Source organism: Vanessa tameamea, chromosome 15, assembly GCF_037043105.1.
Source record: "Vanessa tameamea isolate UH-Manoa-2023 chromosome 15, ilVanTame1 primary haplotype, whole genome shotgun sequence".
Lineage (NCBI taxonomy): Eukaryota > Metazoa > Arthropoda > Insecta > Lepidoptera > Nymphalidae > Vanessa > Vanessa tameamea.
Genome location: NC_087323.1, coordinates 998,008 through 1,021,931, shown reverse-complemented (window position 1 = coordinate 1,021,931; position 23,924 = coordinate 998,008). Strand labels below are relative to the sequence as shown.

The 23,924-nt window shown below is 32.9% G+C and overlaps 1 protein-coding gene across 1 annotated transcript in view; it reads right to left on the bottom strand.

Moving 5' to 3' along the window:
• Nucleotides 1-457: 457 nt before the first annotated feature.
• Nucleotides 458-23,924, bottom strand: part of LOC113396511 (neuroglobin-like) — a 137,828-nt gene continuing 114,361 nt past the window's right edge. The window contains exons 4-5 of the mRNA XM_026634481.2: nucleotides 2,814-3,045; nucleotides 458-711 (exon numbers count right to left, since the gene is read on the bottom strand). Of these exons, the coding sequence (XP_026490266.1) occupies nucleotides 556-711; nucleotides 2,814-3,045 (388 nt within the window). The 3' untranslated portion in view covers nucleotides 458-555. The remainder of the gene's footprint in view (nucleotides 712-2,813; nucleotides 3,046-23,924) is intronic.

The window sequence follows — 23,924 nt, the reverse complement described above, 5'->3', positions numbered from 1 at the left end:
ATTAATAAATGAAAACTACATTAAAATCTGTTGCGTAGTTAAAAATATTTAAGCGTACAGACGACGTTAAGCGACTTTGTTTACTACGTAAAGACATACTTTACATTCGGGTTTTTGTCACAATCATAAATATTTGTTTATCGTTTAGTCAGACAGACACTTAACAAACAGATATTCAATCAGTTTGCGACCACGACGTGTGCAAATAGGATAACATACATCGGAAAGGTTATAACATACATTTATCGATCTTATTGTATTTTTAAAATATTTATTTAAAAAAAAAATATTACAGCGATTCCTTTATTATTTGAACTCGTCTTCGTGAACATCAATTTTATTAAATCAAATTATTTTACGTAATCTCATTTCATACGTACTGAGAGAGTGACAGAGAGGGAAATATATTTTTGTCGTAGAATCGGAGAAAGTATATTAAACGTGATCGTGTAATGATCTTTTGTCATCATCGAGTAATTAAAATTTTAATATACATACGGTAATCGAGTTTCAAGTAGAAGTTAATACCAGTTATTCTATCAGCTCGCAGTCAGTTCATGTGGGATTCGCTTTGGCGGCTGCTTTTTCGTATCCATCGACGAGGGTCTGCAGGATGAACTTGATGGTTATTTTGTATATGTTTTCAACGTTCGGCGTGTATCTGTCGCCGAGGGTTGACTCCACTGCTGCTAGGAACGGAGTTTCGATTTTCTGTAAAAATATGAAAATGTATATACAATTGATCGCGTATTCGATTAAGTGCACTGAGAGCAGTGAAACGGTTTTTCCGCCAGGAAGATTCCATTCTAAAGAAATTTTGAGTTTTGTCAGCGATCGTGTTCAAAGAAATTTGATTTTAATAATGTAGTTGATAAGGTTCATTTTATCTATAGGGCTGATGGTCATTACCCAAGAAAGCTCTGATAAATGTGACGTACTCGTTTTTTAAGGCAGATTAGTAAATGATCCGGATATAGCTCTGAAAAGCTTATATTTTCGCTTCATCTGATTTTTTGTACGGGATTGGAACTCGTCTCATTTCCTAAGTTCGAGTTGCAACTGAAAATTCTAATCTTTGAAATCGACATGAAAAGATTTATAACATTTAACATTCTATAAAAATATATCCAAATTTAAATAAGTGTTAAAATATTTCCTAGTAATAATCAAATTGGAAGAAAAAAAAATTCAATATTCATTATAAAGGTTCGAGAGAAATTGATATTGCTCGAATTTTTGTCAAAAGAACGGTCATTTTAAAAAGTTCGCGATGTTTCCGTGTCACTCGTAATAGGATCTTATTGAGTTCTTTGATGTTATTTATTCCTCTAATAATATTTTACATTTCCTTTCATGATATTCATAGCAATACCAATTTAAATTTAAATTTCGAACTTTGATTTATTTCCATTTTTAAATGTATATTCCAAATATGTATGGATTTTTCATCGATATGCAGAAGAAATAGAGTGGGTGATAGAACGCAGCCTTGTGGAACACCAGCATTGACGAATTTTAAGTCAGAGCATGCACCGTCGACAATGACCTTGATGCTCCGATCTGCCAAAAAGCTGGTGATCCAATTGCATAATTTACTTACCATTCTTAGATCGAACATTTATTTTCATAATAGTATTATTGCTGGATCTTCTAGCCTCGAAACTGTAGTAGTGTTTAAATATTGACGATTCGAAAACGCTTCATTAAATTAAAATCCTTAGGTCCTGTCCGATCCAGCACGTAAACTATTTTAGATTATATATATGCCATCGGATTATCAGTTTAATATTTCAGTAAGATATTAAAGAATACTACTACTTGGTATTACTGGTCTTGGTGGCTACCATTATTAGATATTGTATCGCAAAACAGCAGTGCTCGTAATATCGTTTTGTTCCAGTTTCAAGGGTGAGTGAGCTAGTAACTACAGGCACGAGGGTCATAAAATATTAATTCTCAAGGTTGGTGGCGCATTGGCGATATAAGGGATAATTAATATTTATTGAAATGCCAATGACTATGGGTTGCAGTAACCACTCACCATCAGGTGGCCTATTTTACAGTCCACCTGCGGATTGAAACATAAATCTATTCGAACGTATGGTTTAATATTAGTATATATGCAATATACGTATTAAATTATACGTTTGATTGCTGATCGTAATATATTTTAAGGTGTCACATGTCACAAACGTGTCGTCTTTGGACCGCTAGCGCCATCTGTCGCCATATGCCGGCGCTCAACGGAGTCAATAATTCGGCGCACTCGACACTTCTCGAGCAGCAGCTGGCCAGTGCGGTCGAATATTGTAACCAACGCGCATTCTGGTTATAGCTAAGCGATTGAATTATGAACGACTTAATTAATAATAATAATACTGTGTTTTGTTGCTCCAAAATTACCCATCGACGCCTACTGCTTAGATGATAGTAATTATGGACCATACCGAGGGAACTGAGGCTCTTCCTCCGTCATATATACAGGGTCATTGGTAATTCGACGTATTCCCGTTAGGAGGTAATAGGGGTGACTATTTGCGATAATTTTAACTCCCAAATGCATAATGCAAAAGTGAACCATTTTTGAGTTATCACGTTTTTTAGATTTTTTCGAAATAAGTCAAAATTGCAACTTCAAAAATTTAGTTAAAAAAAACTATTTTTTTCTTCTGATTTATAAAAACGATAAAAAGATTAATAATTATTGTTCCAAATTTAAAAATGCGAGACGTCGACGAGTCTTACTGCTGGGAAAAAGGAAAAGGCTCCCTCTTTTGAAGAGTAAGTTTGGAGGTTACTCCATGTCTACTTACCCAAAAATATTCTACTTTAAATCCAGGTATCCGTCTGTGACTTGCTCCAACTTGGTGTATATATTCAAAGAAGTTGTCTAAATCATCCAGCCCTTTAATACCCTCGTCCAAGGTGTTCATGACATTGTTCGCATGCTCCGCGAGTTCCATGGAGTTAATTTGCTCTTCCTTCGTCCTGTACTGACGAAACTTTTCAAACATATTTAGGAGATCTTGGTTTTCTTCGAATAATCTGTAAATAATTTTATATGTTAATTTTTCTTTGAATTGTCTAAGTTTTATGTTAAAGTTAGTTCTACATATACCAAAAAAATCCTGAATTGATTATATTAATATTGTTAAGGCTAGTTTGTTAAAATATCTACGGTTTCAATTAGGTATGTTAAGCATTGTGTTTTTATTTTTATTTGTTTTATATAAGACAAAATAAGATTTTTTAAAATAAAATATATTATATAATGTTGAATAGCTTTATCGAAAATCATGGATTAAATACTCTTTTGTCACGGTTACATAAAATAATCATAACAAAAGAAAAATAGAAATGACCCATTCCAAAAAAAAAAAATGCCTACTCATTCAAAAGCAATTTCGTAACATTATATTATATATTTCTTTGTTTTAGGAAATAAGTTGGCGGAGGGGCAATTGGACCCCTTGATGAGAAGTGGTCACCCCTCACTTATAATATAAGTATATACATATAATTGTTAATAAATATTATGTATATATTTTTTTTTAAATCGGACTGTTTTCTTCTGTTTTTAAAACATTAAAAAACAAACATAGTCTTCAATTATATATATATATCAGTAAAATTTATAATTGTTTTTTTGCATATAATGTAGAATTTTCATATTTAACTCTTTGCACTAACATTTACTATGAATAATAAAACAAATTTGTGTTTCGAAATTATTATTTTATTTCCAAAATAAAAGATCGAAACCATTTGATTTTTATTCTAAAATTTTTATTTAAGTAATGGTATGTTAAAAAAAAAACGATCATCTTAAATATAATTCGTTTTACAGCAATAATATTAAGGTAATATTATTTAAAATATTTAATTAATTCACTTAAAATTAGTAGCATGACAGATATTTTTAATTAATTTTACTAATTTAATTAATTAATGATATATTTTATGTAACTGTTTCTTTATGGAAATAAAATTTAATTATTATTACGAGAATAGAAAATATTTAAAAAGCTATATTGTATATAATTAAAAAATTTAAATTATTCATTAAAAATTTAATTTCATTCAACATCCAGGCTTTGATTAAAATATGCTAACATTTTGCTATTTACAAAGTAAAACACAAAAATTATATCATATAATTAAAGTATTACTAAATAATTATATTTTGTTTTTAAATACAGATTTTAAAAATAAAAAAGATATTTAATTATTTTTTAGCACTGGCCACATCGGTGTTATGGCTTTATCTATAAGAATATGAAGTTAAATGGTGTGATTAGTTTGACAATGATGTAGTGTCCACTGCCGAATGTCAAATCGATAATGACAGACAGACAGAAATCATTGTTTAAGTAAACACCTGCTTACAACGATTAAAGTGAAGCCTTTATATTTTATTTAACTTATATGCTTATACTGGTTATAAGGATGAAATAATTGAGGATTTTTTTGTACTTTTAATATTAAAGTTATGTGACGTAAACATTTATTTAACTTAATATAATACATATTCAATTATTTAAGAAGAATATTTAATTTTAGAAGTGAATCTTCTCATTCGATAATCGATTGGTTGGACGATAATTGAGTCAAATTAAAAGGGCACATCACGACAATATTATGACGTACAGAAATAAAGAAAGAGATAATTATGTTTTTAAGAAATTTCACTTCTATTACGAGTGCAGCGCTTCACGCACATTTTACAAGCGCACTTAGTTTTTTAAACCTTGTCACATTATAGTGACGTAAACATTTATTTTCTTATTTAACTTATTAGTAACACTGTAAGAAAGAACTATGTTATAATTTCGTCATATTAAAGCCAATTGTAAAAAAGCAAAAATTTATTAAATTTTTCAAACATAACGTTTCAATACTTCTTACCAATCTAAATGTGGATTTCAGACAAAATGTTGTACCCGCGCCGTATGCTGTCGGTCCTTTGCCAAAACAAATTCGTATCATTTTGGAATTTTAATTAAAAATACAGTAAGCTTCTGTTTATAATAAAGTCAAAATTAATTATTCAAGCGAATATAAAAAAAAGTTCAAAGGGGATCGTAAGCCAAAGAATAAAGTATAATTTTCGTACCGTCTTTTTTTGTAGTAGCAACACGTAACAGTAAATTTGCTTATTAAATAAGTTCTTTTTTTTTTCAAATTATACATTCGAGTTTTGCTGCGATCATAATTTTTTTACACGACTGCACAGAAAAGGAGTGTATTGTATCGAGGGATCATGATGTATGTCGTTTGTGTTTGCAATAACTTTTAAATGCCTCGACAGTAAATGTATGAGATATCGTTAGAATCCTTACTTTCTCATGTATCAGTGACTATAAATTGATGAATGAATGAATTCAGGGTAGACTTTAGAAAGAACATTTAAGGTAATTGTAATTTATTATTTTATTCAACGTTCCGACAGAGCTGCGCCTGTCAGGATGACAAGCTGACTGACAGCTCCGCGCACCCTCTGACGTCGACTGCACGAGTTTTCCTCGTTTACCTCCATTAAATTTTTATTTACCTTTTGTCTACTACAAGTGAACACACTACACTGACTCAATCGGATTAAATATTACTGTTTGGCGGTAGAATATATGTATAAAATAATTAATTTCTCCATATGATATAAAATAAAGTAAGTCTTATCAGCTAGGTCATATATTTGTGGAGACTGGTCCCTTAAAAAGGTTGATACTGTACAACAGGTCACCAGGCCCTGAACTCTCAATTGATTCAAAATTACGAGTTGATTATGTAAATGTTTGAGTACTAAAATTTGTAAGGTTAATTTACTTAAGGATATTGATAATAAGGCTTATAGATAGATGTTGGATGACGTAAGTAAGTAGAACCTATCTAGACGGGCTTGCACAAAGCTTTACCACCAAGTAGGATTATGGATATAATTCACGTGTGCTATCCACTGATACACCACGAAGAAGAATATGCTTAAACTTATTTAACAATTATAATTGATAATTATCAAATTCAAGCATCGATGCGGAAAAATAACTTTAGAGCTTAGAGGTCGTTTAACTGAAATATTACTCTTTATTAGGCGTTTACCCAATCGATTGTTTCTTTGTCCAAGGTATTATCTGAATTGTTGTTTTGAAGTATTTTTTTAACGAATATATTTATCCTAATTTTATTGTAAGATATTATACAGAACCGTTTGTTCGCTTACAGTATCGCTAGTATTTACACTATGTATGTATATTGTTATCGATAACAGTGTTGCTACAATAAAATTGTAGAATATAAATATCGATAAAATCTGTCGTGAAATATTGTGACGGGTCATGAAAGATGGGTTTTAAAATCGTCTCTGAATCTTTAGTGTAATAAATTGTAAATTCGTTGAAAATATCTTGTATTTTTTAAACTATATGGCTGTTCCTTATTTACCTTTGTATTATATAAAGCAAAAAAAGTAACGGCCAGTAAATGTCCCAGTGCTAGGCTAAGGCTTCTCTTCCTTTGAGGAGAGAGTTTGGATTCAATTCCACCACGCTGCTGCGATGGTGGATACACATGTAGCAAAATTTCGTTGAAATTAGGCACATACAGGCTTTTTCACGATGTTTTCCTTCACCGCCGAGTACAAGTTCGAGGACATTCCGTAGTGCTTGCCTAGGTTTGAATCCGCAATAATTGGATAAAAAGCACGTTCTAACCCAGTGGTTAGAACGTGTGCTTTTTATCCAATATCTATCCGAGATGACCCAGTGGTCATCTCGATTTAGTGTTATATAGTATTCTTATTATTTATATTTTATATAAATCATTATTTAATTTATATTAATTGTTAGAAAATAATAACTATTACACGGAACTTCTTGTCGATTCGTCTCAGTAGAATCTACATTCCAAATCAATGGTAGTCATTTAAATTTATTGTTAATTAATAATTATATATTAATGCTAGCAATTAAGAGTATTATTGGTAGTATTTGAACATGCAATCAAACAGTAGCTTAATACCTAGCTTCCTGGGAGAGCTGAGTTATGTGAAAATCACTAACCCTCTTGCGTGATGTCCGATTAAACGCAACAATGCTCATGAGTCTATTTGGGTCAGTAAACTGAGTCAGAGAAGTCAGAGGAAAAGTATCTCATTATTATATTCCCAGCTAAAATCTATCGCTCAAATAAAATTACGTGCCGAGAAAAGATAGTGGTTTAAACGTCGCATGTTGCGGGTTCAAACCAAGACGAGCACCGCTGAAATTTTATGTTTATAATAAAATTAATTTCGTGCTTTGCCGTCAGAAATACATCGTAAGGAAATCTGCCTCATGTGTATTCGTCAACTCTTATTGAAGTAGCTCAGCTAGTTAGCCGCAAACCCTCTCCTATAAAAGAAACCCTTAGCCTAGAAAGGGGAAATATAACTTATACTTATTTAAATAAAATAATAAGAATAAGTTTTGATAGTATATAAAACCGTATATAGACACAGATATAAAGAAAAGAGATGGAGGGATCGCCTGGATAAAGCGTTTCCCTTCGTGACGTTACTGCTAGTGTTTCTACTGTATTCCGCGTAAAAGAACTTCGTTTCAAAAATATTACTTTGTCCAATTCAGAAACCGTATATTTACTTTTTTTATAGAATTACAGGTAAATCAGACACGTATACTAATCTATACTAATATAATAAATGCGAAAATAACTCTGTCTGTTACTTCTGCAAGTTTAAACCGCTGAACTGATTTACATGAAATTTGATATGGAGATAGTTCTCGGAGAAGGATATAGGCTACTTTTTTCAATTAATTCCTCGAGGGGGTAAAATGACGTATTCCGTTTTATGTACTATATGTTAAGTTTTATAAATTTTAAGTGGATAAAGCCGCAGATTCAGTTTGTTTATTTATAGGGAGGAAAAATATTAATCATCACTATATACAAGATTATATAGATGATAAAAAAGCGTGGAGTTAATGCTTGTTGACTTCCACGCAGGAGACATAACATATATATATAATTGTATTTAACTAACATGACTGTATTTTTAGATGTTGAAAAAGAGTGACTACTGATTTCTTGCCGGATCTTCTCGGTGGAATCTACATTCCGAACCAGTGGTAGCTTTACTTTAAATAATTTGTTAAATGACGATTCAAAAGTGCTTGTAAAAGCCTACTTGAATAAAGTATATTTTGATTGATTGATTGACACTGTAAGAAATAATAACTATTCATCAAACGTCAATTCACAAATTGCCACCCAAATCTTAAGAACTAACATGACATTATGCTCTTTGAGCCAGTAATATACCTGGATGTACAATAAAGGATGAGTTGTATTACCCAGACGGGTTACAACATTATACAAAGTGAACTGTCTGCATAAGGTGTGAAAATATAACCGCTATCCATCATACTAATATTATTTCTATTTCAGAAATGTCACCGAATGTAAATTTTATGACGTAAATATGTTAATTTCAACAGATTTAGCGCTACAATTCTTCAAATACAAGCATCAGAAATACGGTAAAATATTAAAAAAAAATAATGTGATCACTTTAGTAAGAGAACGTGTTTATTGATTACATAGTATAAAACAAAGTCGCTTACAGCTGTCTGTCTGTCCCTGTGTATGCTTAGATCTTTAAAATTACACAACGGATTTTGATGCGGTTTTTTTTTAATAGATAGAGTGATTGAAGGAAGGTTTATATGTATAAAACATGCACAATACAGTAGAGAAACACTGATAATAATTTCAGAGGTTTCTAATGTGATCTCGTAAATAAACAATTTGTGCTTACATTGCAAACGCTGGCTGAACCCTACAAGATTTATCAAAATAATGTAGTACAGTATTATACACCTTAAAAAGGTCTTCAAAAAAGTCCGCGATGGTATATGTCTATCTTTTAGGGATAGTCCACAATAACCATCTCATAAACTTTACTTTCTACCAGAAACAATGGCATATTTTCGAAGCGATTTTAAGTCCTGTATTGGCATTAATCCTTACCCAATTAAGTACCTTAAATGCATTGTGCATTTAATATAGATCAATATGGCACTTTACAGCATGTAATTTAAATTAATAGTTTCGAAGATATTCCAGATTTAAAATGCAGGAACTTAGCGGTTTGTATTGTCTAATGACAAAAAGCTATGAACTTTGTATATAAAATTTGATGAAATTTGGCACAACCGAAACTTGAATTCCAAGGAAGGAAAGGCTTTTTATACCTAATACCTAACGACCAACCCCTAGTGTAGTGGTTGAAGAAAACTAGTGAATAATACTTTAACGATATACTGAAGTATTATTATTATTAAGATTGATATAAAATATTAGTTTTTTTTGTTTTATAAAATAGGTAGGGCGGGCAAATTGGCCATCTGATGGTAAGTTGTCACCACTCTATCTTTGGATGCCGTAAGAATTTTTCACCATTTCTTACATCTCCAACCAACCAAACCACCAACCTTGGAAACTATGTTGTCATGTCCCTTGTACCTCTAATTACACTCAGCTATACTAAGTATAACTGCTTGGCGGTAAAATATATGATGAGTGGGTGGTACCCAGACGAGCTTGCACAAAGCCCAAACATATTAGCTTAGTTTTTATTTAACGTAGCAACAAAGAAACGTAAAACAAAATGGGCATATCTTTTCTAAAAAAAGACGCGATTTGCGTTCGGTCTGTTAACATTTAAATAATTTCATTAAAAAAAAGGAAATCAAATCGTTCAACGATCCAATAACGTGTAATTTGTGTTTATAATTCATCTCGTGCTCGGCGGTGAAGGAAAACATCGTAAGGAAACCTGCATGTGTCTAATTTCAACGAAATTCTGCCACATGTGTATTCCGCCAACCCGCATTGGAGCAGCTTGGTGGAATATGCTCCAACCTTTCTCCTCAAAGGGAGAGGAGGCCTTTACTCTAATGAGAAATAACAAATAAAACTCAGTAATCACTATTTAAAACTCATCTCATTACTCAATTAAATATACTAGACAACATTTTAATTATTTTGCAAGAAAATTAACGTGCAACTCTATCTTTAGTCTGATAATACTCTTGTACTTGGCAACATAGTTTGTTATTATTAAAGTTTATTTTTAGGTCATACAGTTCGTCCTGTGTATTCTAACTCCACGAAGTTAACGCATCCTGGAGCAAGCTATGATATTATAAAGTAATATACATTTCTTCCTGTATAGGGTTAGGTTATATAGGGTTGATTCTCCTCCTGTTCTTTGGCACCAAATTTATTTTGGGTTGTCTCTGGTGACTGAGGGCGTGTTCTGCAATTTTTTATGCCGCTCGATGAAAGATAATTATTACTGAGTTTCTTGCCGGTTCTTCTAAGAAGAAAATTGATTTAGAATCAGTGTACTTTTAAAGTTTCAAAAATGCTCGCAAGCGCCGACCTGACTAACTGGTTTGGTATCATTTTTATTATGTTATAAAAATAAACCATTAAATTAGCCCTTTATTACAATAATGTGTCTAGTAAGGGAATTATGATTCCATCTCGGCTGGCCGGTCGTAAAACACTTTGATACCACCCCGTTCCCTACGCCTTGACGTGTGGTGCGTTAACCTATAAATAATTTACGACTCTCGAAAATACTTTGCCATATGAAGTAATTACTCTATGAAAATTCTAGAATATTTTATAGTATGGTTATTATTTACTTCTGACCGCAACCTTTATGTATAAACATTAAAAAATAATAATAAATAAATTAATTAATATATTGCACAACATCACATACATTACTCTGATCCCAATGTAAGTAGCTAAAGTTGTGTTATGGAAAATCAGAAGTAACGACGGTACCATAAATACCAAGACACAAGACAACATAGAAAACTAATGAACTTTTTCTACATCGACTCGGTCGCGAATCGAACCCGGGACCTCGGAGTGGCGTACCCATGAAAACCGATGTACACTCTACTCGAACACGGAGGTCGTCATTGGTATTAGTTTTGGGTTAGTTCGACTACCTCATTGGCCAGATCTCCAGATCCCGATTCCTGGCTTCAAGACCCAGGTCGAGCCGAAGTCTGGAAGTTGGAAGTGTAAGGTGTAAGGCACGAGACACACTTCCAACATGAGGGAATAGAAAGTGCACCTGTGGCACACACTAACGTACTGTAATATGTCCTGCTTAGTTGGCTAGGCTCCTTGAGATTGGCTATCGTAGCGGAAAATCGGTCAGGAGGACGTTTATTTTATCTCACAGGGTTAGCTATTCCATACATTGTAAATGTGCTGTTAATCATACGTCCAATTATCATCATTTGTTTAAGGGTTAAAATCGACCTCAAAGACAAACACGACAGTAAGAACATAGTTATTTTGATTTACTTTATTACATTAATCTGATATTTAGTTTTTTTAGTCTTTCTAATTATTAATTTGTTTCGAACTTATTTTTTAAATATAGAGTTTTTTTTATTGTATTCAGTTATAGTTGATTTAAATAATATGTTATCTGAGCACGCATCGTGACACTTCTAATGTTAATAAGTCACCTATATATTTGAATGACACTCGGTATGCTAATAAGCTTGCCTGCTCCTGGCCTACATACGTGAATATTTACATCGCAAATACATCAGTTTACGCCTGAAAATAGTACAATGACGACTGAACACCGGCCTAGTAATTTTAAAGTGAAATGTCTTTGGGTGCGATGGGGGTTACGTTCCAAAATCGAATTAATCGAATTTGGGGCGAAACGTCACTGAGGCAAAATTGTTTCACTCAAATACAAAATATGTCTTGTATTTAGTATTGTAGTAATAATATTTTAACATTCATATTGTTAGTTTTTTTTAAAAATGTTTCGACTAGTCGGCCAAGAAACCACTGGTTTCTCTTATTACATATATTTCTTGATAAAATATATATAGGAGGAAATACATTATTTAATTAGAATTATTGTTATTACAATATAATTAATTTTAGATAAATCATCATTTGTCACTGGTTACACTTGACTTCACATGAATCATTATCCAATTCGTCAAAATAAATACTTTAAAAGACTTTATTTTTGATATGATGAAATTTTAATTCTCGCAAGCTTTTTAACTTTTTTAAGTATCTTAAGTTCTTTCATCAATTAATAATAACACTTTATTTAAAGACAAAAACACCGCTCTGACCTGTGCAAAGCAAAAATCAAAAGGCCGATTAGTCGGCCGACTAGTTGGTCTCTGTACAACCGACTAGTCTGTTAGTCGGCTAGTCGGCCAAAGTTATAATCGGCACATCTCTAGTCTTTTTCTGAAAGGAATGGGTAAGATAATAAGAGATTCGTTTTGAAGTTATAAAGAGTTCACGTTTGATGCGCACCTTGGGAACGAAAGGATCGCCTCCTGCCTATTTCTTTGTTATATTGACTATCTTATGTAAACAATAAAAATCAACGAAAATCCCAGCTGAGTTTCTTTTGCCGGTATTAAGGCTACTAAAGTTTTTTATAAAATAAAATAAAATTTGACTTACGTAGTTACACGAAAAATAAAACACTTAGACTCCCCGAGTGAATAATGGCTAACCCATTTAAACCGTACACTAAAACGTGACAAAGAATAATATATCAAGGAAAGATATACGCAGCAAAGATATCGTATCACCTGAATCTGAAAGGTAGAATCTTCAAACCAAAACGGACCTTAGAACCCAGCTATAGAGTCCTTTTTAAAGTATATCTATATTCCTGTTTTTACAATGAGGTCAAGGATTACTCAAGAACGGGAATATTGCTTTTGTAACGAACTGAAGAAAGGCCTTTTAGAATTTTTTTAACGATGCTCAAGTCTTCAAATACTTGGTAGTCGCTGATATTAGCGTTTTATTCTACTATTAAATGTGAATTCGTTTTAATGATTGTAAAGATTATTACTACGGGAGCTATTGCTAATTCTACCATTTTCACGATATCTTAAAGTATTATTCGTTTTTTTAATTTATTTGAGAAAGCAGACGGAGAAATGAACCGCCTATTAGGGATCGGTCAGTGTGCATATCACGAGATTTGATCATTACTCACTCACTCACCGTTCAAATCAGAACGAATCACTACCAAGTTTCGTTAGTTGGCGCTAGAGTAACTAAGAAAGCCCGACCATTTTGCTCTCCTCGTGAATAGAAGTTTTGGAGCTTATTTCGCGATATAAACATGGTGGTACGAGTGGTTTCCTGACGATGGTACAATGTTTTAAACAGCAGAGCGTTAAATATATACTTCTATATTATAACGAGGTAAAATTTGTTTGTTGATAGTTTCCAGAATTAACGATCAAATTCTAAATAAAAATACAGTTATGAAGCTAAATTATTCCCGAGTACTATAGGTATATATTTATATTGTAACATTTTCTTTATTAATAATTTGCACCCATGCGAAGTCGGGGTGATTATATATATTTCATGAAATTGTTGTGATGATTGACCGCGTTTGACCTTAAGATTCACTACTAAATTAGTTTATACTGCACGTAATAAATTGTGTGCAATAAGGAGATTTAACATCCCAACAATAACATTTTCACTAACACTAATATACTATCTTTTTTGCATTAACAGCCTGTAAATTTCCCACTGCTGGGCTAAGGCCTCCTCTCCTTGTTGAGGAGAAGGTTTGGAGTATATTCGACCACGCTGCTCCAATGCGGGTTGGTGGATATATGTATATACTATCAACCAAAGCAGCCCAAACCGATGGGTCCAATAGAATAAAATTTTGCACAGGAATTCCTTATAATACGTGCTGAGCACTAAGGACTTTTCAAAATTCGTCTCCTAAAGGAGTTTACTAAGGTGAAAATTCGTTGTTTTCAAAAAACAAAATATCAAAACATGGATTACCAAAAACATACTTAGGGAAATCCGGTTGGTTGCTGTATAATGTTTTCAATGGCACATCTTACCGGGTACACAACTAGTATTAAAAGTTTACTAGCGACTTTTCTCATTGTCTTTAGATAAGAAAAAAAAAAAAAATTAAATAGCTATGTCGTTCAGGTGTCTTTTGCCCAATACAAATAATTGGATATCTTAGAGCATGGTCCATGAACTTATTTGATTGTTTATATAATTATATTTCTACTATTTTTTTTCGTTATAGTATTAATAACTAATACTAACTCAAAAATAACACTGTGTATTGCACTCCATAAAATGTAAATGATTTGTCATGTATTTTAAAGAATTTCAGTTTTAATATCGATTCTATCAATTATTCCGAGAGAACCCCGTTCTCTGAAGGTATTCTGAGGTGGGCCTTGCTGACCTGACATTGGCCTAGTTAGTGCTTTGTTTGCAAGCTCTCGTAGTTACACGTCACAACAAAAATGTAACAGCTTACAATTCTGGTTGAAGCAAAACTTCTTTGGCTGAGATGAGTGTAAAATTTGAAGGTTAAAAATGAAGCATTTGAGTAAAACGTGTTTGGTTAATAAGGTCTGATTTTGGTGAGTCCGCATTTTTTGCAACGTTTTTTATTTAAGTAACGGTTTTTAGACGTCAGAATATATGTAAAGTAAACTGTTAATTTACTATTTATAAAAAATCAAGAACAATTTTCATTGCAACTTTATGTTTGTAGCGTTTCTGTGTGAAATGGTTTTGACGGAAAAATATTCGACTTTGCTGAGTTGATATTTTAGGTACGAATTGAATGAAACTTTTCATTCTTTATGTTCAGTTCAGAATCATTGTCTGTCGCGAAAAAATCTGACAAATTATTTCATCTGTTTTTTACCGTACTACATTGCCTCCACTGGTTTAGCTGGTTGATTTTTGCCCAGTGTAAGAGTTCATCCTTTAAAACTAAAATATACATCTACTCCTATTGGTATATTGCTCGGAGTTTCATAAATTGTTTTGACAAAGTCGCACCTATAGCGTTTAAAAGCTACTGTATAGGACTCTGTGCAAGCCCTTTGGGGTGTGTATAAACCGGTAAGCTGCCGCCAAACATCAATACTTGTATTGATGTGTTTCGGTTTGAACAGGGACTGAGTGATTATTACAATCACAAGGGACGTAACATTTTAGTTTCCCTGGCGGCGTATAACCAGAGTAAATATTTTGTGATTGGTTAATATTTCACCGCAACTCTTTAAGCAGATGACAATTCCCTGTCAGATTTTATCGTTTCTATACCTTCAAATATTTTATTAAAATATAGATCGTCAAAATCCTACTAACGGTTAACAGGAAAGAAACTCAGGATTTTTCTTTAATTTTTATGACACAATTATTTTACAATTTTAAAAGTGCACAATAAACAACTTTACGTGGGTAATGAACCAATTCAATATAGACAGGAATTATACGATAATATAATTATTTTATACTTTTTTTTTACTTACTTTGATAGTCCACGGATTCTGTAAATGCTCTATTTTTTTTTAAATTGGAAGACTGACTGGAAATTTGACAGTGAAAGAAATATTAATCATAATCCTCCAACAGAACTAAGATGTTATGTCCTTTCAACTAGAACAACAATAGTGTTTATTGCTATTTTGTAGTAGAATAATATTAAGTCAATGTCACTCATAATTGAGATATTTCACGTATTCTGCGGCTGAGTTTCGACTTTACGAATAAAGCAAGAACTTGTTTTATTATGAACGTAGATAAATTAACTGTTCGCACCGATTCACCCGCGTTAAACGTCATTGCTCCGCGTCCGTATAACGCAGAGTTATGTTACATAGTCTACATCGTTTCTCAATAAATGGGCTATCTTAGGGCGGTCTCTCATTGGGAGAATTCGCTTGTATAATAACAGTAGAGTTCTAAGAGCCACAGATTACATTTTACAATCTGGCAAGTTTCGCCGTCTTTTTTCGCAATTAACATTATCGATCAATCTGACTATGCTTAATGTGACCAAAACGTCTGATATTATAAACGCCACTGATTCGATTGTTACATTCCAGGCTAACGCTCGTCAGTCAGTGAGGCTGTACTGTAACGTAATGCTCAAAATTAAATCTTGGATTGTAACATTACAAGCAAAACGCAAACATATTTTCTCACCATTCTTGTACATCCTGAGATTCTCATTCAAACAAACAAATACTCCAGCTTTACAAATATTAGCATATATTTAATTGAACATTGAAAATACTGATTTAATTAGTAGCAAAGAAACGTAATAAAGAGAAGTAATTTTGAATTGCCACGAGTGCTTTAAAACTTAAGTGACTGTAACATAAACACGTACATTCAGGAATGAAAAACATATAAAAACGGAGTGCTTTTTTATCCGCTTGAATAGGATTTAAATAAAAAAAAATCCTTTTACTTCATTTAAGAAGTAGAAGTGATTCTACGAACAAAACCATCAAGTATACCAACTAGTTCTGTAAATCTAAACAACCACTAAAATATAGCGAGACGCCGTGCTTTAAATTAAACCCAAACTGAATTCTACAGATCTAATTTAGATCTAACTAAGATTTATACGCTCCATATCATTTGCTAATAACTTTAATAAATTATGCACATCGTTTATATACATATGACGGAGTACCTTGTACCAGCTTGTTTTTAAAAACATGAATATCAGGGTTTGGATTTCTATCCAACGTCGAACGTATGAAATTAAACGCAGGAAGTATTCTTCTTTGATTTATTCCAAGCTGAGGAGGTCCGATCGCTTCGACGGCTCAACAAGCCTCTATACCATCGGGCGCTCGGCCTTTCATAACAAAATTGAGTGGGGGAACTATTCACTAAATTTAACATCTCAGAATTCACTAAATATTATTAATTTAATAATCAAACAGTTTTCAATCATTAAAATAATCATTTCCGGATACGTGTTTTTTAACCGACTTCAAAAAGGAGGAGGTTAGTTAAGTTAGGTTAGGAGGCATATCCATAATGATAAAATCGATCGATAATTAATTTCTTTTGTCGATAATCAATATAGCCGATTAAATATCGGTTATATTTTTGTTTCACGGTTTGCTTGTGTTTAATGTGTTTTTGTTAATGTGGTTGTTCGTATAAAATGTGCTAGGTATATTGTAGCGTTACCTTGACTGACACCGACTCCAAAGATAACAATAATAGTAACTATATTATAGTATCGTAATAACTTTGTTGACTTTTAAGTAGTCTAAATATTTTTAATTACATTTTCATGTCAATTCAAGGTCAAAGTATTGTGTTTACTACTCATGCTATTGAAAACAGTATATTTTATTTTATATAATGAGTTACGCGATTTTATTCATTAAGGCGTTTCATATTTATAATTAATATACTATTAGCACTAGATAATTACTATTGGCACGAGCCGAGATGGCCCAGTGGTTAGAACGCGTGCATCTTAACCGATGATTTCGGGTTCAAACCCAGGCAGGCACCACTGAATTTTCATGTGCTTAATTTGTGTTTATAATTCATCTCGTGCTCGGCGGTGAAGGAAAACATCGTGAGGAAACCTGCATGTGTCTAATTTCAACGAAATTCTGCCACATGTGTATTCCGCCAACCCGCATTAGAGCAGCGTGGTGGAATATGTTCCAAACCTTCTCCTCAAAGGGAGAGGAGGCCTTTAGCCCAGCAGTGAGAAATTTACAGGCCGCTAATGCTAGCACTAGAAACGATTTTTTGTTAAAAACAACACTAAACTACACCAGAGCAGTCCTTAAAATAAATTACTTTTATTACAATTATGAGGAAAGAACACAAACGAATAAATGTAAAAGTTAAACTAAATTAAAATAATTATAATAAACCAATTAAAAATTTACACAAAAATTAGACTGCAAAAATAAACACACGTAAATTAGTTCTAAAAACGGACAAGGAGTTTCCTCATCTAGTTAAAACGAACGTGAAATTTGTTAAAGTGGTCCGTCCGTTGTTACTGGTCGTGGTCAAACCTTTCTTCTATGTTCACTTCTGACAACACATATTTTTTACAAGCTTATTATTGTTTAACATTTTTGACTTTTATTTGAACGAAAGCACTAGTTAACTTCTTATAACCGTTAATTATACTAAGAGCCGAGATGGCCCAGTGGTTAGAACGTGTTCATCTTAACCGATGATTTCGGGTTCAAAACTAGGCAAGCACTACGGAATTTCCTCGAACTTGTACTCCGCTGTGAAGGAAAACATTGTGAGAAAGCCTGTATGTGCCTAATTTCAACGAAATCCTGCTACATGTGTATCCACCATCGCAGCATCGTGGTGGAATATGCTCCAAACCTTCTCCTCAAAGGGAGAGAGGGCCTTAGCCAACAGTAGGAAATTTACAGGCTGTTAATGTAAGATGTATGTATGTAATGTTGTTTTCGGTCTTGACGAAAGAAATGTTCGTATTAATTATGTTATCAAAACATAATACGTATAATAAAAAATAAAAAAAACAAACTAAGTTGTGAGTGAAACCCGATATTTCTCTGACTATAATAGAACTAACACGATTCGTGTTCGTGGTGTGAAAAAATACGAGACGTATTTTATCGTATTAATTGAGGCTATTTAGCGCTATAAAGTAAGTACGGCGTTGACCTTAAGCTTCCCAATGGCGGTAAACCCTCTAAATCCAGATTCAAAGTTCCACCTCTTTATGGATATAGCTTCAAGGTTTATAAATCCCATGAAAACAAAATTATATTGGTTCAATGAATTTTTATCTTTATTAAGGTAAAGAACAATATACGTAAGAATAAAGTTGTTTCTTTATTATGCATTTTTACGTTGTATAAATTGTTGTTTAGAGGGTTTAGGCGTTATATAAGGCGTTGTCTTGTTCTTGCGAATGTCGAATCAATGATGAAGGAAAGAGACGAATATGTGTTTATCCAAACACCCGTTAAACAACGTTCATAAGGCATCGCAGAACGTAAGAATTAATTACCCTTCTTTGACAATCAGTATTTTCGTATAGATATCCTACTGTTGGGAAAATATCTTCACTGCCCAAGGCTAGGAGCTTAGTCCACCACACTGTTCAAATACTGGTTGGTGGATAAATATAGAGTAAAATATCATCCGACAATTAATACACGTTTCACTTTTTTTTTAGTCTTACCTACTGCTAGTTCAATGTAATGTAAAACGTAATATATGGTTAAATGAACAATAAATTTATTTCTTTATTATGCATTACGTTTTATGAATTATCGTCTTCTTCTTTCGAATATCGACACAATGATGATGGAAAGAGACAGATACGTATTTGTCTCTTTTTTCTTTCCACGTGTATATCAACGTATAATGTCTACGTCGTATAATCAGCCTGTAAATTTCCCACTGCTGGGCTAAGGCCTCTACGTCGTATTCTGTTGTAAAGAAAAATATCTGAACTTTTACATGGTATGTGAATTCAGTCGGTGGTGGGGCTTTGTGCAAGTCCGTCTCAGTAGGTATCGCTCATTCATCACATAGATTACCGCGAATGAACAATACTTAGTATTGTTATGTTTCAGCATGAAATGAGTTACTTAGTTTAACTACAGGCACAAGGGACATAACACCTTAGCATAGGTTGTCGGCGCATTGGCGATGTAAGGAATGGTTAATATTTCTTACATGGTCATAGTCTATGGGGTGACCACTTACGGTCAGATGGTCCACTTGCCAGTCTGCCTACTTAATTAAATATAAATACATTTATGTATCATGCATTAAAATACACAAACACCCTTATATACTATATATATAAGAATAATCTTATACGAAGCAAACCACGTGATCAAACACGTTTTAGTAGAAACATCACGTGAGCCAGGTTGAATAAGCCAGTGTAATCACTTACTCAACCTTGCGTTTCAATGGTTTAAAAGCTTAAAATGGTTAGTTGAATAACCAGTGAGTACTAACCAAGACGTCTAAAATTATCATTCATATATACGAATATACGAATGCTTTGTTTGTCATTGTTATAATAATGGGATAATTAATATTGGTGTGTTTGTTTGTTAACTAAATAAATGAATGTTTAAAGGAACGAATAAGTTGATTTTTTTGTTGCTTGAAGTTGATTTTTGATGTTGAATGAGAATACGAAATTCACGTTCATCTCACACTTACATAATAATCTTAAATGTTTTACTAAATCATTCTTCGAAAAGTGCTGCATTTTCTATTGTAAGTTTAAAGCGTATCGGTTTACAATTACCTAAAAAAAAAAAAACATGTTCTCAACTGTTAGTACAAAATATCTCTAAGATATATAAATAAAAATAAAAAAAAACAAATAAGTATGTCTGTCCCTCGCAGAAAAGTTAATGACTTCGTTTTAATCACTTTATTATTTTATTACCAACAATGTAGCCCATTAAATAAATTTACAAAATAGCCGAAAATAACATAAATAAACCAAGTAACAGTCCGTTTATGTCATTCTGCTGAGGAAAAGTTTCCTCTCAGCTTCAATGCAGGTTGAATCCACAAATCTGACATATCCATTTCATCCGACACAGTATACTGATGTTCAAGATATTTTGCTTCAGCACTGTGCACAAGATGAACCATAAACGCAAATCAAGCTCACTAAAACTTGGTGCTTGCGCGCATCGATCTAATTATCTATAATCAAGATTCACGAGTTCTGTCTACTGGGCTATCTCGGCTCTACAATAACATACATCCGCTTCGTTGGGCATTCAATAAAAATAAAGGCGAAGGTTCGATGAAATTCAAAAAATTTAACAGCCCTTAACCATTAACGGACAATTCCGCGGTAATAATTCCGATATATTTATCGAATGAAATACTAAATTAAAATAATTTTATAGGTAAAATTTGTCGAGTGCGGATCGGGCTCCAGTAAAAAAAGGTATCTTAATATCAAGACAGTAAATAAAACAAATATTACGTAAGGAATGAAACGGTTAAATAAAATGTTTTAGTTAAACGGTTTTATTAAAAAGTAAGATAATAATAATTGCATTACAGACTTAAATTTCACACACACACACATGTGGCAGAATTTCGCTGAAATTAGACACATGCAGGTTTCCTCACGATGTTTTCATTCATCGCCGAGATGAATTAGAAACACAAATTAAGTAAATGAAAATTCAGTGGTGCTTGTCTGGGTTGGAACCCGCAATCGTCGTTTAAGATGCACGCGTTTAAACCGTTTGGTAATAGTCTCATGATTGATGTACAAACAAAAAAATATTGCATATAGATTTTAAGTTAATTATACTTTTACATAAGTCGTTTTTAACATAACGTTCTCATTTTGCCCCATTGTAAAACTAAGTGGTATTTAATGTTCCCAACTTAGTAACATCATCCAAGTTATAAACGGATCGATACTAAGCTTACCAACTCAGCTTTTATCTCACAAAACAGCTCGGTAAAATATTTCGACATATTTTAGCGAATTTTAGATTTAACCTGGTTATCTTCTAGATTAAAAAACTTTTACTAACGCAGTTTACGAGCTCACCATTTCAGCTTAACTTCATAGTATACGTAGAAGTATTTTAATAGTTATTTTAATTTCTTACTGTGGCTTTTCCCTGCGGGGTTTTACATTTCAGATATATCTGTCGTATGCAAATATAAATGTATTTATATGTGTGTACCGTATGCATTTGTATACACCAGTGTGCAATAAGCCATAACGTAACATTTGTGCAACGTATATTAAAATTGTCGTATAACATTCTCTAATACGAACGCTTAAATATAGAACCGCGTTTATATTAGAGAGTTTTGTATTGTTGTCGATGTTGGGTTTTATTTATTTATTGAATAGTATCAATATAAAAATAACCAGTTATTTATTTTGATTGATCTATTTTGATTTCCTCATTGGTGTAGTGGTTAGATTTAAGGTGGCAGATTTCGAGGTCCATGATTCAAACACCAGGTCTGGCTGATAAAAATTCAGTGAGTTTTTCAGTCGAAAAATGCTCACTAATAGCCCGGAATCTGGAAGTTGGATGTGTGTTCAATCCCGTGTCTCGAAAGACACGTAAAGCCGTTGTTGCAGTGTAGCTGTGTTTGCGTGCACACTTTGCACTATAATATGTCCTGCGTAGTTAGACGGTCTCCTTTGAAATTGGTAAGGAATACATCATCATCCATATATATATGGTATGCGATACCATATTATTGCCGTAATTTTGTGAACGTTGAAAAAGATGTACATAACATAAACATACATAATCAGCCTGTAAATTTCCCACTGCTGGGCTAAGGCTTCTTCTCCCGTTGAGAAGAAGGTATGGAGCATATTCTACCACGCTGCTCCAATGCGGGTTGGTGGAATACACATGTGGCAGAATTTCGTTAAAATTAGACACATGCAGGTTTCCTCACGATGTTTTCCTTCACCGCCGAGCACGAGATGAATTATAAACACAAATTAAGCACATGAAAATTTAGTGGTGCCTGCCTGGGTTTGAACCCGAAATCATCGGTTAAGATGCACGCGTTCTAACCACTGGGCCATCTCGGCTCTGAAAAAGATGTATTTAGGTTTTTTTTGGTAGAAACAACACCACGAATGAATACTTTACATCTAATGTAATCCTGCAAAACGACGATCCAAATGTGATTGAAAAAGCCTACTGTATGAAGTGTATTTTTATTATGACCCAGTTTTAGCATATAGTATAAAGTCTATAGTCTAGAGGATATGGTCATGGCACCTAGGTACTGATGCGATCAAAGATGGAACGCGTTAGTTTTGAGGATGCCTAGTCACTCTTGCCTTGAACATAATAGTTTGTAATGTTGCTCTAAATAATACAGCTTTTTATGATATAGGTAGACGGACAGGCAGTAAGTGGTGACCGCCCATAGACAATGGCGCTGTAAAAAATATTAACCATACCTTACATCCAACCTTGGAAACTGACATGTTATGTCCCTGTAGTTACATTGGCTCACTCACCCTTCAAAACGAGATCAAAAAGTTTTGAGTTCCGCAGTTTGGCGGTAAAATATCTGATGAGTGGGTGGTACCTACCCAGGCGGACTTGCACAAAGCCCTACCATTAAATTAAAAGTACATTATTAAAATAAGTAATCAATGCAATGTCAAGGAATTGTAATCTAAAGTTATTAAATGTTAAATATAAATAAGCATTAATACTATTTTTACAGCATCGTGTTCAAAATTGTAATTTATATTCAATGAATGCAGATTGTAGCTTAAGGAATTCATTAGTAGAGTTGAGATCGTGTTGTACACGCCATTTACCAATTTCTATCTTTGATTGTTTGCCTTCATTTGTATAAGAATTGCATTATTTTATACCTATTATTAAATGCGAAGTTCTTGTAAATATATACGTATATTATATATGCGAAAATGGCTCTAAGCTGCCGAACTAATATGGCGAAAAAATTTTATGGAGAAAGTTTTAACCGTAAGGTAATATATTTAATGGTCATGATGTATATTTTATGCCAAAAACTTTCAAACCTACGAACCCCAACAAGCGGGTGAAGTCGCGGACGACAATCAGTATTATATAAGTTTTATTTCGTGTATATTAAAACCGATTTGTAATAAGGTAAGGTTTTGGTTTGTAAATATTTTTATTTCAACGAAAAGCGCATTTTTTCACAAAAAAACACCCATTTTTTATAACTATGTCGGAGCGAAGCTCAGTTGCCTAGGTACTGTACTCTAAATTTTCATAGCATTGCATTTTTTTTTAACATTTCAACAAAAACAAACTAACCTTTCAGTATTTTTTCAACTACAATATATGAAACAATAAATTAATAATGTTGAATGTCTGTCCTGTACTCTTTGGTGATACTGTAATAGGTTATGAGTTAAGTCTCGACTTCCTATGGAGTGCCATAAGCCCATATCATCAATACGAACTCTGGAAGCTGATTATCTAAACCCAAACAAAGCGTGCCTAGTATTAGAAAATAAAACT